This window comes from Trichomycterus rosablanca, chromosome 12 (assembly GCF_030014385.1).
Source record: "Trichomycterus rosablanca isolate fTriRos1 chromosome 12, fTriRos1.hap1, whole genome shotgun sequence".
Classification (NCBI taxonomy): Eukaryota; Metazoa; Chordata; class Actinopteri; order Siluriformes; family Trichomycteridae; genus Trichomycterus; species Trichomycterus rosablanca.
The window spans coordinates 37078703-37097388 of NC_085999.1; the positions used below are offsets into that span (position 1 = coordinate 37078703).

Genomic DNA, 18686 nt, shown 5'->3' on the forward strand with positions numbered 1-18686 from the left:
AGTGTGACATCATGCGCCGAGCACACACTCCTCAGTGAGTGAGCGGAGGAGCTAAACACACACACACACACACACACACACACACACCGCGTACAGAGCTGCACTGAGAGCATCCTGCATTCATTCTGGAGTTGGAGTGGAGATCGGAGGAATTAGAGCCGCCGCTGCTGCTACTGCAGCTACTGGAGAAGAACATTAAAGAACCGAATAAAGAACCAACAAACAACATCCACACTGCAGCAGAAATCACTCCTTCATTCCAGGTTCTTCTCATCTGAGGAACAATGACACTGAGGAACATCTCACCATCTTCAGCACTCTGGATTTTAATCTAAAGCAACAACTGGACCTCTGTTCTTGGAAGTGGACTCGTGTGTGTGTGTGTGTGTGTGTGTGTGTGTGTATGTGTGTGCATGTGTGTTTATGTTTTGTTTAGCTGTGTGTATGTGAGTGTGTGTGTTCCCACATGGCTTGCTACTACATCGTGATCAGTTCCACGCACCTCAGCAACGGTCACTTCCGAAACATCAAAGGAGTTTTCAGAGGACCGCTGTGCAGGAACAGCAACAAGAACCTGGTAAGTGTGTTTAAAGTGTGTTTACGTGTGTGTGTGTAGATTTGGGTTATCTACCTTGATTTATTTGTGTGTTCTGGGGGGGTTTGGTTTTGAACGAAACGCTGGAGAAGTTGAGGATTGTAGAAAACACACACACACACACACACACACACACACACACAGTTAACAGGATTCCAATGAGTTATATTAACTGTTTTTAATCTATTGTGTCTGAAAGCTTCCAAAATAATTAATTTATAAGCGATTCTTTATTAATTAAAACTTAAAACAAGTCGTTAATACTCAATAAAAATAAAAATTATTATTAGTAAAAAGAATAAAAAACTAAATAAACAATAAATGCTGGGGGAGAGTTGCACTCCAACCAAAAATATAAAGCTTGCAATGTCCATTGATAAAACACTAAAGGAAGATGAAGACACCATGTCTCTAACTGTTCACCTACAACAAGATAGAGTCCAGTACATTTAAACAAGATTTAAAGCCCCAACAACACTGCTGCACCTGCTACACTCATGACCCATATCATTACTATTTGAGAGTCATTTTAATTCTGGGAATAATCCAGCACAAAAACAACATCTCGTCAGTGGGAATCCTGTGAGGTACGAGAAGTAACAAAGTGTACAGAACATATGAGCTACAGTCAGTAATTGTATAACCACACAGTTTATCTGTATGGAAGTTCATTATAATGAATGTAAGTCTACATAGACAGACCTAATAAAGTGCTCAGTGAGAATGACTACAAAAATACAGAGAATAATTTTATTCATTTTATTGAAATAAATAAATAAATACAGTTAGTTGTTTAGGTGGTGCAGCAGTAAAGTACACTAGTGCACTATTGCTGAGGTCCGGACATTTGGGGTTTGAATCTCAGCTGTGCTATTGGCCGGTTGACTGGGCATCCGACATTTAACTGTGTCTGAGGGGTAGGGTTGGCATAAAAATTATTATTGTTGTTGCTGTTGCTATATTCTTCTTCTTCTTCTTCTTCTTCTTCTTCTTCTTCTTCTTCTTCTTCTTCTTCTTCTTCTTCTTCTTCTTCTTATTATTATTATTATTATTATTATTATTATTATTATTATTATTAACTGTAATGTAACAATGACTGAATGTGTGATCATAGTTTTTATTTGTAAATGTGTGATTGTGTTATTATGAATGTGTGATTGTGAATGTGTGATTGTGATTGTGAATGTGTGATTGTGTTATTATGAACGTGTGATTGTGAATGTGTGATTGTGTTATTATGAACGTGTGATTGTGAATGTGTGATTGTGTTATTATGAACGTGTGATTGTGAATGTGTGATTGTGTTATTATGAACGTGTGATTGTGTTATTATGAACGTGTGATTGTGAATGTGTGATTGTGTTATTATGAACGTGTGATTGTGGATGTGTGATTGTAAATGTGTGATTGTAAATGTGTGACTGTTATGAACGTGTGATTGTAGATGTGTGAATGTGTGATTGTGAATGTGTGATTGTGTTATTATGAACGTGTGATTGTAGATGTGTGATTGTTAATGTGTGATTGTAAATGTGTGACTGTGTTATGAACGTGTGATTGTAGATGTGTGATTGTTAATGTGTGATTGTAAATGTGTGACTGTGTTATGAACGTGTGATTGTAGATGTGTGAATGTGGGATTGTGTGATTGTGAATGTGTGATTGTGTTATTATGAACGTGTGATTGTAAATGTGTGATTGAAAATGTGTTTGTGTTATTATGAACGTGTGATTGTGGATGTGTGATTGTAAATGTACGATTGTGTTATAAACGTGTGATTGTAGATGTGTGATTGTGAATGTACGATTGTGTTATAAATGTGTGATTGTAGATGTGTGATTGTAAATGTGTGATTGTAAATGTACGATTGTGTTATAAACGTGTGATTGTGAATGTGTGATTGTGGTCGTGTGATTGTGAATGTGATTGTGTTATTATGAACGTGTAATATTAAATGTGTGATTGTAAATGTGTGATTGTAAATGTGTGATTGTAAATGTGTGATTGTGGATGTGTGATTGTGTTATTATGAACATGTTATTATGAAGGTGTGATTGTGGATATGTGATTGTGTTATTATGAAGGTGTGATTGTGGATGTGTGATTGTGATTAAGTACAGTGGTGGGAATATAAATAGTGTTTACTGTATTATAAAGAAATAAATACAGTTAGTTAATAATCACACGTTTGAGCTGGTACTGTTCACACTCATTTATTCATTGTAATACACAGCGACACACACACTGCTGCACACACACTGACACGTACACACACACAGATAGACACACACAAATACACATGGACATACATTGTACACACACTGACATACACACAAATAGACGCTGAAACAATTCTACACACGCTGACATGCGCACACACACACAGATAGACATACACAAACTCACACGAAACACATTGCTACACACACACTGACACATACACACATAGATACACACACATATTGCTATACACAGACACAAATAGACACTGAAACAATGCTACACACAAATACACACTGATACAGATAGACATGCACACAAATACACACTGACCCACTGCTACACACACACTGATACTGTCACACACACACACACACACATACTGCTACACACACACACACACACTGTGAGAGTAATACAGTAATGAAACTGCTGGTGTTTACACTCATTTATTCGAGCTTGAGTGTGATGAAACTCTGCTGAAATGTTATTTAATACAGTAATGAAATAAAAGTGAAACTCGAACCCTCTCTCCACACCGAGCGCTTTAAATCACTTTCTCTATTAGATCTTTGTTTGCTGAGGCTCTCTGTAGGGCTGAAGGTAGCGGGAGGCTGGCGGGTCAGATGATGAAGCTTTGTTAACGGAATAATATAAATCCAGTAGAATGGTATGATACATTAATAATGTCGTTGTGGCATTTTTTATTTGTAAAGCTGGAAATATTGATCAGATCTGCTCTTTAAGGTTAATTTCAGATTTATTAAGATTTATACCTGAGCAGATCTTATTATGATGCCTTTACAAAAGTTTCCCCAGTTTTTAGACACTTAAATAAAATTGTGTAAAGTGTTTACAACAACATCCGTCTTCCTGGCTGGCTTCAGATCTTTTCATTCCCAGATGTTCCACATGGTGGATTTCAGTCGAGTGTTGTAGAGGGGGGTGCAGCTGTAATGGACCGACAGTGGGTACTGGGCATATTTGTTTGTGACCAGATGTAGCCAGCCAGCAAAATGAATCATGTGAATGTACAATACTATATAGTAATACCTTACCTTAACTGCAACAAAGAAGTCAGTAAGAATAAAGAATGTTTTCATTTGTCATATATACATACACCGATCAGCCATAACATTAAAACCACCTCCTTGTTTCCACACTCACTGTACATTTTATCAGCTCCACTTACCATATAGAAGCACTTTGTAGTTCTACAATTACTGACTGTAGTCCATCTGTTTCTCTACATGCTTTGTTAGCCCTTTTTCAAGCTGTTCTTCAATGGTCAGGACCCCCACAGGACCACCACAGAGCAGGTATTATTTAGGTGGTGGATCATTCTCAGCACTGCAGTGACACTGACATGGTGGTGGTGTGTTGGTGTGTGTTGTGCTGGTATGAGTGTATAAGACACAGCATTGCTGATGGAGTTTTAAAAACACCTCACTGTCACTGCTGGACTGAGAATAGTCCACCAACCAAAAAACATCCAGCCAACAGTGCCCCGTGGGCAGCGTCCTGTGACCACTGATGAAGGTCTAGAAGATGACCGACTCAAACAGCAGCAATAGATGAGCCATCGTCTCTGACTTTACATCCACAAGGTGGACCAACTAGGTAGGAGTGTCTAATAGAGTGGACATTGAGTGGACACGGTATTTAAACAGGTGGTATTTAAACAGCATGAAAGGTGGCTAACAAAGCATGCAGAGAAACAGATGGACTACAGTCAGTAATTGTAGAACTACAAAGTGCTTCTATATGGTAAGTGGAGCTGATAAAATGGACAGTGAGTGTAGAAACAAGGAAGTGGTTTTAATGTTATGGCTGATCAGTGTATGCATATACAGACGTACAGTACAACAAATTTTTTTTTTTTTTTGCGTATCCCAGCTTATTTGGAAGCTGGGGTCAGAGCACAGGGTCAGCCGTTGTACAGCCTCTGGAGCTGAGAGGGTTAAGAGCTTTTGATTGATAGCCCAAAGCTCTACCCACTATGCTACTTTCACAGTAGTGTATGAAACTGTACTATGTCTGGGATTCATGTCTCCTTCAGGACTCCACCGTATGCTCTGTTGTCTGGTTGTTGGAAAGCAAACAGTAACAGATTCACTGTAAACAGACTACCTGACATACATAGTCATTACATTTGTATAAATGGATCCTAACAAACACCAGGTGTATATGTGATGTCAATATGGATTCTTGGTCTTGGTTTCGGCTCAAAAATTGTTTTACTGTTTTGGTTACTATATACACCGATCAGGCATAACACTATGAGCACTGACAGGTGAAGTGAATAACACTGATTATTTCTTCATCACGGCACCTGTTAGTGGGGGGGGGGATATATTAGGCAGCAAGTGAACATTTTATCCTCAAAGTTGATGTTAGAAGCAGGAAAAATGGGCGAGCGACGAGCGTGAGGATCTGAGCGAGTTTGACGAGGGCCAAATTGTGATGGCTAGACGACTGGGTCAGAGCATCTCCAAAACTGCAGCTCTTGTGGGGTGTTCCCGGTCTGCAGTGGTCAGTATCTATCAAAAGTGGTCCAAGGAAGGAACAGTGGTCATGGGCGGCCAAGGCTCATTGATGCCCGTGGGGAGCGAAGGCTGGCCCGTGTGGTCCGATCCAACAGACGAGCTGCTGTAGCTCAGATTGCTGAAGAAGTTCATGCTGGTTCTGATAGAAAGGTGTCAGAATACACAGAGCATCACAGTTACAGGGCTGTTTTGGCAGCATAAGGAGGACCAAGACAATATTAAGAACGTGGTCATAATGTTATGCGTGATCGGTGTATATGTGCTGTATTTAAATTTCAGGCCTGGCTCTTAGTCTACATTCCAATTCATACCAAAGGTGTATAGTGGGGTTAAGGTCAGAGGTTTGTGCAGGCCACTGGAGTTCCTTCATGGCACAGTTATAACTTTATGACCACGTCTTAATGAGGCTCGCTTTGTGCACTGGGGCACAGCCAGGAAAGGAAGGGTCTTCCCCAAACTATTTCCACTCTGTAGAAAGCACATGATATTTATATAATAGATTTGCTGTGAACAGTAAATGTAAAACCCGTGAACACGATAATTAGCAGGGGTGTCTACATACTTTTGGCCATACAGTGAAGCTCATTTACACTTTAGGTTTTTCTCTTATTATCAGATGTGTAACACTGATAATCATCCGTCTGCCGTAATTAGATTTCACTTCAGCTCAACGGGTTTCTCTGTTAATAATTTAAATGAGTCGCTCAGTTGGCGTTAGCTTATATTTCACGCTAATACTTCCGTTCAAAACAGAACCCTGATGCTAATTAGCCGCGTGTTGTACCGGGTCCTGACCCAGGAAATCACCGTGTCAGTCCATCCAGGATTTTCACTCTGGATCGTGTTCACACTTCATTTCAGCCTTCTAAGTAATTACTGCTGCAGGTGTGAAAGGAGCCTAACGAACTCACGAGCTAACGAGCTCGATCCGCTGCCTGTCAGTTAGCATTAAAACTGTTAGCTGACGGAACATCAGTGAATCCTCCTACACTACATTTATTGTACGTAGTAGTTTAGAGACACTAAAACTGTTCTGTTCCTCTGAATCAGTGATTAAAACTTAATACTTTGTTTATATGACAAAATGTGTTGGGTCAAAAATATACACACAGCACATCTAATACCGCTTCGCTCTTTTTTATCATAACAGTCTGACTCCGCTTGGACATTTGATCCATTCACCCCTTGACTGTCATATATTTTTTAACATGGTTGAGGCCAGAACTTTGCAATGATCATTCCAGTTTCATTTTAGTCTGATTTATTTATTCCAAAAGCAGTTCTGATGTGTGTGTGTGTGTGTGTGTGTGTGTGTGTGTGTGTTTTGGCTCATTGTGTTGCTGGACCATCCAATATCTTTAAAGATTAAAGAATTTTAAAGTAATATTTCTTAATTTCGTCCTATTCCTGCAGTGCACCAGTTTTACTGGCAGCAAAACAAACAACTTGCAGGTGCTGGGTGGTGGAGGGTGACTGTGCGCTTGTCGGAGGGGGCGCTCAACAGTCTGCGGCTCTACTTGACCAGAACAAGGTGGTGCAAGCAGTTCATGTAGATCGGGGGAATTGGAAACCACTAGAATGACTAAAAAAGAGTGAATATATACATAACGTCATGGTTTTAACAGTTTGGTTGTGGAGGAACTCCAGTGTCCAGAGCCCAGAACTCAACCCCAAACATTGGGATAAATTGGAACATTGCTGTTGCATCTGGCCTTCCTATACAACATCATTTCCTTATCCCACTAATGCTCCTTTTAATGAATGGGCACAAATTCCCTCTTTACTTTTCGGGGGGTAATTGCCCAGTGGCCTGGTGTCTACATACCATTGGATTTTTACTGTATTTTGGGTTGAATGAAATAAATGTTATTGTTATTATTATTTTTATTATTATTATTATTATTATTATTATTACTCTCAATATTACTACTTTTATTATTATCAATATTATTATTTTTATTATTATTATTATTATATTATTGTTATTGTTTTATTATTATTATTATCATTATTTGTATTGTTATTATTATTATTTGTATGATCATTTTTTAAATATTATTATTATTATCATTATTTTTATTATTATTTTTATTATTATGATTATTATTATTATCATCATTATTTTATTATTATTATTATTATTATTATTACTTTTATTATTATTATTTTTTTTTTTTATTATTATTATTATCATTATTTTTATTATTATTATTATTATCATTATTGTTATTATTATTATTGTTTGGACACCCTGCAGTTTATCATTTAAAATATTTTTGCTACACACCTAACAAGGAACCATCAACACACACACACACACACACACACTGACAGTGCATAGGATTGAAGGTCCTGGTGAAAGTCCATCTGGTGCTCTCAGCATGTGCAGTGTTATTTCAGCACTAACTAAGAGCTGCACTCCCAAAACATTTGTTCAGCACAGAGCCGCCGAGCTCAGCGTTGAAAACATGCTAATGCTGGGTTAAAAATACAGAAACCCAGATGTAAGGAACACATCAATAACAGCACCTGAGGTTGAGTTCTTAATCACCAAGTCAACCTCACATTTGGTGTGAAGGAACACTGGCATACTGGAACAGGTTATGGCCTTCCCCAAACTGTTGACACTAATTTCAATGCATAAGTTGAATTTCTATCATTATATATTTTAAGATCTATAGATATATAGTTTATATATTTATTTATATTTTTGGAGTTTAGCAGATGCTTTTTTATCCAAAGTGACTTACTGTACTGTGACACTGTACTGGGCCTTGCTCAAGGGCCCAACAGTGGAAAACTGGCAGTGGTGGGGCTTGAACCAGCGACCTTTTCATTACTAATCTGGTATTTTAACTGCATGGCTTCAGCTGCCTCAAGTATTTTACACACTTGTTAACAAAATGTGTAGCTGAAACAGCCGAACCCAGTTTTTAGCAAGGGTGTTCACATACTTTTGGTCGTGTATCGTACTGCATGTAGATTTTTTTGTGTTCATTATTTTAGTAATGTATTAATACTTCTCATATTTTCTGATGCGCTCCTCTTTTACACACAAATTCCGCCCCTAAAGAAGCAGAAGTAGAAAGAGAAATCCGGGCGAGGGCGAGCGAGGTCCTGTGGTCACCCTTCTGCTCGCTTCGGTGAAATCCATCTGTGCAATTAGCACCGAGTACTGCTCAGTGAGAAAATCCACCAGTTGCTACGACACACAACATGTTCTCGCCATCGCACGTTCATCTCGCTTCATTCCTCTGCAGAATATTCATCAGCTCCGTCGTCCATGGTAACCGGGCATCTGTCCGCAATTACGCTTTTTAACGATGTTCGACGTTTACGTTATTTTGATCGTACGTTAACAGGATGCGCGTTCACGTCTACATACATTTGATGTAAAATTGCATCCAAATTCAGGAAGCAGCAACTGTGCAAGCTCGGTAATGGTGGAACGTGAACCCTTCACCTTCCGGTCAAGTTTTTGTTCATCTGGACCCTGAGTTCTGTACTACTGGACATGACTGAGTCCTGTTTACAGTGTCAGCCCTGTATTACTTTGGTGCACAGTGGCTCAACAGGTAGTGTAGGTGTTGCAAAGCTCCAGTGCTCCAGTGACCAATGTTTTCTCAATGTCCCTGGTTAGTATCTGTTGTTCCAAAACATCTACCAGTAGGTAGATTGAATGTATGATGCTCTGGAGGTGACCAGTATTCCCTCTGAGGCTCTGAGGTGCAGTCTGTACTCAGGATTGATTGTAGAACATCACGGTGTTTTTCTTTGCTACACGTAGGGATTATTATTATTATCATTGTTTAGTGGATCAGTCCCGTCCTGATCAGTTTGGTCATCTCAGAGGTCAGCTGGTGACGGGTTTTTTTTTTCTTATAAAAACACCCCTAACTCTAAAAACCCTTCTGTACCTTCTAAGGAACACAAGCTTTAAAACTGTTCATCATATTTTATTTAATAATTATTGTAAATTGCTCACATGATTTTGCTTAATAACAAATATATAAAATATGTATTAAATAATCCTTGTTTATTTTTTAAATGTGTTTATGCGAAGAACTGTAGAATTTTAATGCTATCTAGAGAATAATAATAATCATAATAATTAAAATAATAACAACAATAATAATAATTATTATTATTTTAGTTATTATTATTATTTGTATTATTATTGTTATTATTAGTAGTACTTTTATTACTATTATTATTATTGTTATTATTATTATTATTACTTTTATTATTGTTATTATTAGTAGTACTTTTATTACTATTATTATTATTGTTATTATTATTATTACTTTTATTATTATTATTATTATTATTATTATTACTGTTATTATTATTATTACCATTATTTCTTATATTTATTATTAATATTAATATTACTTTTATTATTATTATTATTATTATTATTATTATTATTACTGTTATTATTATTATTATTATTATTACTGTTATTATTATTATTATTATTGTTGTTATTATAGCCACAATCAGTCATGTAAATAATAAAAATAAAAACATTAAATATTAAAATGTTTTATTATTGCTATTATTTTTTTTATTATTGTTATTATTATTATTATTATTGCTATTATTATTATACTATTATTATTAGTAATATTGTTAGTAATATTATTATTGTTATCATTATTATTATTGTTATTATTATTATTATGTGGATTAGGACAAAGCCTAGGTCTCTGTCTAATTAAAAATAAATAATAATAAACATTTTTGTTTTATTATTTCAACATGTGATGTGCTTGGGTTTTTTAAGCACATATAATGCTTGTGTATTGTTTAAAAGTTAAAATAGATTGATAATACTAATTACGTAGTATATTTATATAGAATCGGGGTGTTTCAGTAGCAGTTAGCAGTAACTGGAGGGATGAATTGGATTAATATCTGATTACTCACATGTGTTGTTTGTCTGGATTCAGTCAGAACTCTGTGTTACGCTGCTCTGTGTGTTTTGTAGCTTGTCGTTGGCTCACATTCTGTGTTCAATTCATTTCCGGCTCTTTCCGTTCTCGTAATCCAGTTTTGACCCAGATTTTTGGATGATGAAAAAGGATTGTTTGATGATTATCTGACCAGATTGTTTCTGATCCCTCATGCTTGTACAGATGCTGATCTCTCTTTCGGAAAACAAACCGCTGAGACTGTTTCTTCCTGGGGGGTTTGTAATGGGGTGTAATGTGTTTAGGGATTTGGGATCACAGCGTTAGGAGAACGTATGTTGTAGCTGGTGAGAAAAAAGACATCCAGCTGGGATCTCAGGCTCTCTGATGTTGACCTTAGGGTAGGTTGTGGTTTAATGGAGTTTAAAGGTGGATTTAATTAATGACCTGTGGACAAATTGTGTTGTTCCCCGGGGTCCTACTGTGCTGACCACTACAAAAGCACCAGCAGAAATGGACCAACCTCCCAGCTACAACCTATTGAATTTTGGAGCGACTCCTTGTTTCTTTTGCCTTTGAAGCTGTACTGAAAACCAGGCGCATTTTACACCACCTCCTCCAGTCTGTATTTTTCTTTCGGGACTCCTTGTTTTAGCCCAATCAATTTTCATTGTGTTTCCCCATCTCAGGGACAACGTAATCCACCCAGGTCTGACCCATTTTCATTTTTATAATGATTCCTTATAAGCAGTGGTACAAGCATCTTACCAGAAATTTACTTTGATAGAAGTAAAAGTCGCCTCTTAGAATATTACTTGAGTAAAAGTCTTGAAGTATCTGATGTTTAAAGTACTTAAGTATCAAAAGTAACTTTTGGCGCCCAGGTGGCACAGCCGGATATTCCTCTAGCACACCAGCGAGATTCTGAACTCCTCGGTTCGAAACTCAGCATTGCCACCGGTCGGCTGGGCGTTGGCAGTGCCTGCAGAGAGGGATGACCGGATTATGTGGGCGAGGTCTTTAAACGCTGTGTAAGGACCCTGATTGGCAGATAGCGAGGTGCCTGTGCAGAGTGCTCGGGTGGAAAAGGGTTCCGTTAAGTGCTGCGCGTGGGTCGGAGGAGGCGTGAGCAGCAATATACCCACCTCGGGTAATCTGCTTATCAGTGTCCTTACACAGTCATCCCACCCTAGCAGAAACAGGTCTGCTGCAAGTACTGCCAATTATGCCCGCTAGATGGCGCCTAGCCGACCGGTGGCAACCCCGAGTTTCGAACTGAGAAGTTCTGAATCTCGGCACTGGTGTGCTAGCGGAATATCCTGCTTCACCACCTGGGAGCCTACTTAACATCAGATACTTCAAGACCTTTACTCAAGTAATATTCTAAGAGGTGACTAAGAGGTAAGATACATATACTTTTATACTTTATACACCACTGCTTATACAGTTGTTATATTAACACCAATATAACAATATAACAGGCTCATTTTCCTTTATTAAACCTGTTTTTATCTGGAACATCATCCAGATCTTGTTTTCATTAGGCACTGGTAAAAACACCCTAATACCCCATATCTTCACCTTATTGTATTCTGGAAGTTCCTCCTGTGCTCCGTGTCTAAGCAGCACTGATCTCTGTTTAAGTTAAAAAATCTTCTCCAGTACCTTCTCCTCAAACCTCACCTCAGAGGAGTGCTTGTAAAAAAACTAACTCATTTAATACCGACACTTGTCTTGTAGCGCCATCCCTGAAGTACCAGTGAAACAGGTTAATCTGGTACTTAACCTTAGAACTCATTTTTATTTTTATGAAGCACCAAGAAACAAGCCGGTCCCTCCTCATCAAACCCTCGTTTAGTCCAGAGGTTCCCCTCTTGTCCCTCGTCTCAGAAGGAGGAAACTATTTAATCCCCCGCTCTACCTCTGACCAGTTTTTAATCTTGAGTGTCTACTGAGTGCTTTTTGACGTCATGGTCGCTCCAATTCTTCCATTCTCAATCTGATCCCTAACACTATTATGTGTCTACATGGGTTTCCTCTCAGGAACTCTGGTTTCCCCTGACTTGTCCAGGGTGTAAACCTGCTTCTGCACTGTCTGCACACAGCAAGAAGGTCCTGGGTTTGATTCCCAGGTGAAGCGGTCTGGGTCCTTTCTGTGTGGATTCTGTGTGCATGTTCTCACCATGTCTGCGAGGGTTTCCTCTGGGAGCTCCGGTTTCCTTCTACAGTCCAAAGACGTGCAAGTGAGGTGAACTGGAGATACAAAATTGTCCATAACTGTTTTTGATATTAAAGACGTGAACTGATGAATCTTGTGTAGCCGGGTGGCACAGAGGCTCAGTGTGTAGCACTGTCGCCTCACAGCAAGAAGGTCCTGGGTTCGATTCCCAGATGGAGCGGTCTATGTTCTTTCTGTGTGGATTCTGTGTGCATGTTCTCCCCGTGTCTGCGTGGGTTTCCTCCAGGAGCTCCGGTTTCCTCCTACAGCCCAAAAACATGCAAGTGAGGTGAACTGGAGATACAAAATTGTCCATGACTGTGTTTGACATAGAATTTGTGAACTGATGAACCTTGTGTGAACCTAATAAATAAATGATAAATCCCAGATTTCCTGGCAAAGTATCTTGTATTTTGGTTCACTGTGACCCTGATCAGAAAGAAAATTATATGAATGAATTGGATCTTCAGGCTGTTGTTGTACCTCACACTGAAATTGCTTCACCAGATAAAAGAAGCACTGAAGGTACAAAAGACGACCCGTAAATGCGCCACTTCACCGACACACTGAGGTCCATTTTTGGTGTCTTTTGTTCTGAGAGTGATACCTAACCCGGTTTGTGTGCGAGAGACAGCTTCCGTCTCCCGGCATTCTTTGCCACTTCAAGCCTGTCATTGTGTTTAGGGACTGATTCATCACCTGAATGCTGGAGAAACACACCAGCATCTCTGCAGGAACTCAATAGCACTTACACACACAGTCTAACAGGGCTATTGACTCCCGTTCTGCGCAGAATGAATGGCCGGACCAGAAGTGCTGCGTTGGCAGGATGTTGCTATGGCGACGGAAGATTTTCGGCGAGGACTCTTTTCTCCCCCCGCCGACTTGCACTCCAATTACTGTTTTTAATGCGCCCTTTTTGACTTTACCTGGCCTTTCGCCCTCGGCTGAATCCCTTTCGGCTTAATCCATAAGCAGAGTGATTTCACTTCTTCATCAGCCTGAGTCAAGATCGTTAGTGGAGGGATCAAGTGAGGTTCATGACTCCTTTTGAAGAGCATTAATAAAAAATTGGACTTATTAGCTGTGCTACCATCTGTACACCGCAGCTGATGCTGAAACTTTCAGCATTACTCAGCTCGATAGTTAGCATGCTAGTTAGTTAGCAAGTCGTGATGACTCAGTAGTGAGAAAAAAACAACATATGGATTGTTTCACAGCGTCTGTGAACTGGGTCACTCTATAAAAACTAGACAGTCTGAACTAAAAACTTTATTCCATTTACACTATATGGTGTCTTGGGAAAATGTGGTGAGAATGCAAAAGAAGTCAAACGTTACCAACGGACTGAAATTTTACAGCATTATATTAGCTGAAGAACAAAGAACAGAACTGTGGGCCTCTCTTTATACTGCTCTAGTCACGTTACGGTTTCAACACTTGGGTGTTGGACTTTGGAACCTCCATTCTGTGCTAACTGGTGTTTCTTATCTGCGTTCAACATTTAAATTACAAGACTAATATTCAGATTATTCTAAGCATACAAAATCAAGGGCCCAACAGCGGCAACCTGGCAGCAGTGGGGCTTGAACCAGCAACCTTTGGATTACTAGTCCAGTACCTTAACCACTAGGCCACAACAGTCCCTCATGCAATAAGGCCTGTCTCACAGTCACCATTTCAGTTCATCTCAAAGTGTTGTGCTATCGTGCTGCATGTTTACTCAGATTTACTTTTTTAGGTGGACATTAATAGATTTGATTTGTCATACATTTCCACTTGGTAGAGTGGGTGCCGCATAGCTATATGGGTCATGAGAACATGGGTTTGATCCTTGATACTGGTAACTGTCTGTGAGGTGTTGCTTAGTGTGTGTGTGAGAGAAAATGAGAGTAAGTGAATGAGTGTGTGAGCGTGTAAATAGGTCGGTTGGAAAAGGAATGAGTGAGTGAATTAGTGAGTAAATAAATGTGAGTGAATGTGTCTGTAAAGAAGTGTGCAAGTAAATAAGTGTGTGAGTGTATCTGTGAATTTGTAAATGAATGAATGAGTGAGTAAATAAGTGTGAATGAATGAGTGATTGAATTGATTAGTAAGTGAATGCGTAAGTGTATGAATGAGGGGGTACATGAGTATGAAGGTGAGTGTGTGAGTAAATGGAGCAGTGAGTGAATTAATGAGATAATAAATGAGTGAGTGAGTAAATAAGTAAATGAGTGAATGTGTGTGAGAGTAAATGAGTGGGAGTAAATGTGTAAGTAGGTGAGTGAGTGAGTGTGTGAGAGTAAATGAATGTGTGAATGACAGCATATAAAATAGTGTGAGTGAATGAGTGAGTAAATTAGTGAGTGAGTGAATTAATTAGCAAGTGAATGGATAAGTGTGTGAGTGAGGGGGTACACGAGTATGAAGGTGAGTGAGTAAATGAGAGAGTGAGTGAATAAATGAGGAGTAAATGAGTGAATCTGTAAATGAATGAATAATTGAGGTAGTGTTTGAGTAAAAGAATGTGTGAATGAGTGAGTTTATAAATTAGTGTGAGTGAATGAGTGAGTGAGTGAATGAATGGATAAGTGTATGAGTGAGGTGTTACATGAGTATGAAGGTGAGTGAATAAGTGTGTAAGTAAATGAATGTGAATATAAATGTGTGGGTAATTGAATAAGGGAGTGAATTAGTGAGTGAATTAGCAAGTAAGTGAATGAGTAAGTGTATGAGTGAAGGTGTACACAAGTACGTAGGTGACTGAGTAAATGAAGCAGTGAGTAAATGAGTGAGTGAGTAGGTGAGTGAGTGTGGATGTGTATGTGTAAAAAAGTGAATAGGTAGGTAAGTGAGTGAATGTGAATGAGTGAGAGTGAATGAGTGAGAGTAAATGTGTGAGTGAGTAGGTAGGTGAGTGAGTGAATGTGCATGAGAGTGAATAAGTGAATGAGTGTGATTAAATGTGTGAGTGTGTATGAGTGAATAAGTGAGTAGGTGAGTGAGTAAGCGAATGAGTGAAAGTAAATGTGTGAGTGAGTAGGTGAGCGAGTGAGTGTGGATGTGTTTAAGTGAATAAGTGAGTAGGTGAGTGAGTGAATGTGAGAGTGAATAAGTGAATAGGTGAGTGAGTAAGTGAATGAGTGAGAGTAAATGTGTGAGTGAGTAGGTGAGCGAGTGAATGAGTAAGTGAATGTGTGTGAGAGTGAGCGAGTGAGTGTGGATGTGTATGAGTGAATAAGTGAGTAGGTGAGTGAGTGAGTGAATGTGAGAGTGAATAAGTGAATAGGTGAGTGAGTGAATGTGTATGAGAGTGAATGAGTAAGTGAAGCAGTGAGTGTGATGCTCTGGAATGAATCGCTGCTCTGTTCTGCATGTATACTTGTGCTCCGTGTTTTCAGGTGGCACTGGACACACCGGGACCCTGACCATAATGAAGCAGTGAGTAGGTAGGTGAGTGAGCGAGTGTGAGTGTGTATGAGTGAATAAGTGAGTAGGTGAGTGAGTGAATGTGTGTGAAAGTGAATGAGTGAATAAATGAAGCAGTGAGTGTGATGCTCTGGAATGAATCTGCATGTGTACTTGTGCTCAGTGTTTCCAGGTGGCACTGGACACACCGGGACCCTGACCCTAATGAATCAGTGAGTGAGGATGAATGGATGAATGAATGAATGAATGTTATTTAAGAGCACTAGCAGGTACACACTCGTCTCTGCTGCTTGAGTGCTGTGTATTTTGGAAGTGATCCTGTGTGTGTGTGTGTGTTGAATCGGGTCCTAATGAGCCACCACTGGCCAATTAACAAGCCAATTAATTACCTGTTAATTAGCAGCCCACTGTGGCTCGTTCACCCCTCCTGCAATCTGATTGGACGGCGGCACTCGGCTGGGAGGAGCTTCGCAGGATTAGCTCACTGACTTGTATCCATTATTTACCAGCGCAGGCAGCAGCAGGAGCGTTTAATTCTACAGCCACATAAACATGCGCTCACTGGAGAACAGACCTGCACATCCTCACATCTGGCTTCATTAGCATAGCCATAAAACGTGCTTAGCCGCTAGCGCCGCTCCAGCCGTGTCTGATACGGCTGTTAAGTCTAGCGCAGCACTCGAGCGCGTGCCAAGCCCTCTGTTTGTGCCCAAAAGTTTGTGTGTGTGTGTGTGTGTGTGTGTGTGTGTGTTGATGTGTGTGCTTGCGCCTCACTTCCGTTCTTCTCAGCATCAGATTATGAGCGTTAATCGCTAATCCCGTCGTTTCCTTCTACACAGATTCTCCAAAATATACACACACACCGGGATTAGCGGCACAGCGGAGACTCAAGTACACACCAGCATTAGTGTTAGCGTTAGCTTTAGCATTTACATTACGCTCCACACCAGTCATTTCATGGTCTAGCGGCAGAACAGATTGTGCTACGTGCTATCTTATAGCGTGTTTATTCGCAATTAGGAAATGACGGCGGGGCAGGAATATCCCGCCGACTAAACGACTTCACGTCAGCATGAGAACTGAAATGTTTTTGGTCTCTTCGGTCGGAATGTAACAAGATTTTAATTGAAATGTACAAAAATGTGGCACGTATTGAGGAGTCGGTAATACCCTCCAGTAGCCCCAGCTAGGGTGGCCAGCCGTCCGGCTTTAGGTCGGACAGTCCGGTTTTTTAGCTGCCAGTCCTCCGCCCATGCAACGCTAGGACGGACACTTAAAAATCCTCCTTTTGGAGTGAACTGGTTACATTTTTGATCAATATTATCCGTCATTGGCTCAGGTACATGTCAAAACAAATGCTTTGTATTTTATTGGTTTAACAGCCTCATTTGACTGCTAATAGTGCTACCTATCGTGGCTCGCCCACCACTGGCCAATCGCAGAAGGTCCGCCCTCTAAATGCTAGTCTGTGATTGGGTGGTTGAATTTCGCCCGCTCGCTCTGTTCTGCATACACCTCTACTTGAGTGAATTAGTCACTCAGCTCTCATGCTGCTCAGTAGACACAACATTTGGTGAGTAAAACAGTAATTTGTTATGGAATTCTTGCTTAAATTGGTCAAGAACTCTGTTCTATGGGTTATGATTTCATTCTGTGTGTTGCAGTATCATGTCCCCCTGTTCCTGGTATGACGTCCCCCTTTTGGGGGTAATAATTTAGCTAAAGCAAAACGCTAACTGTCAGAACTTTGCGAGTAAAGATCGGTGATTTTGGAACTCACCGGGTCTGTCTGAACACCTCATGATCTCTCTACACAGACGCATTTGACATCATCCTACACTCGCGAGAAGAGGGCGTGTCTAAATTATTAACTCCCTTAAAATGTTCCTACTGAGGCGCCTTAATTCTGAGTGATAATCCGACTGAATAACGAGGGAGCGTCCGACGCTTCCTCAGCGCTGAAGGCAATCCCAGCATTCAGTGCGGCACGACTTTTCTCACAAAAAATGACGGTTGAATAAATGTGGAGCAACCAACAGAGTTCCTTTCAAATGTAAATAAATTATCGTTAATGTTTAATGTGTACAAAGGTGCACAAGTGTCGTTTATTTGCAAATTCGGGCTCGTCAGGGACAGTTTAACCGTTTTCGGTACACGGAGGGAGGCGTTAGCTATAACAACAGCCACTCTTCTAAAAAGGCTTCTACATGTCTCAAGACTTGAGACATGTCTGTGGGAATTTGTGCCCATTCAGTCAAAAAGCATTTGTATGGCTGGGCACTGCTGTTGGTCAAGAAAGCTTCAGTCGATGTTCCAGTTCATTCCAAAGCTGTTCAGTGGGGCAGGGCTTTGGTCAGGTCAGGGCTTTGTGCAGGACGCTAGAGTTTCTCTAAATGCCAAGTTCACACTACACGACTGGATCTCTTGTAATCGGGAGTCTTTCAAGTCGGTGTGTATTTCACACTACACGACTGGATCTCTTGTAATCGGGAGTCTTTCAGGTCTGTGTGTATTTCACACTACACGACTGATAGGTGATAGGGGGTTTCACACTACACCATCTATCACCAACTGGAATCACAGGCGAGCTTCTCTGCTCTCCCAAACTACGTTCTGTCACGAAAACAAACGCGAGAAGTGACGAGGAGTTTAATGATACCACGTCCAAAAATGTACGTCAACAAGTAGCGAGCGATCAAAGTTTGTGCGCTGATGTGCAGCGTAAAATCAAGTAGGAAAAATAGATGAATCTGAGTAGATATGGGTGCCGATGTATTCTGAT

At 39.9% G+C, this 18686-nt stretch overlaps 1 protein-coding gene across 1 annotated transcript in view; it reads left to right on the forward strand.

Annotated features, from left to right (window-relative positions):
- The first annotated feature begins 338 nt into the window (after window positions 1-338).
- znf804a (zinc finger protein 804A) overlaps window positions 339-18686 on the forward strand; it is a 70973-nt gene continuing 52625 nt past the window's right edge. The window contains exon 1 of the mRNA XM_063005713.1: window positions 339-577. Within this exon, the coding sequence (XP_062861783.1) occupies window positions 467-577 (111 nt within the window). The 5' untranslated portion in view covers window positions 339-466. The remainder of the gene's footprint in view (window positions 578-18686) is intronic.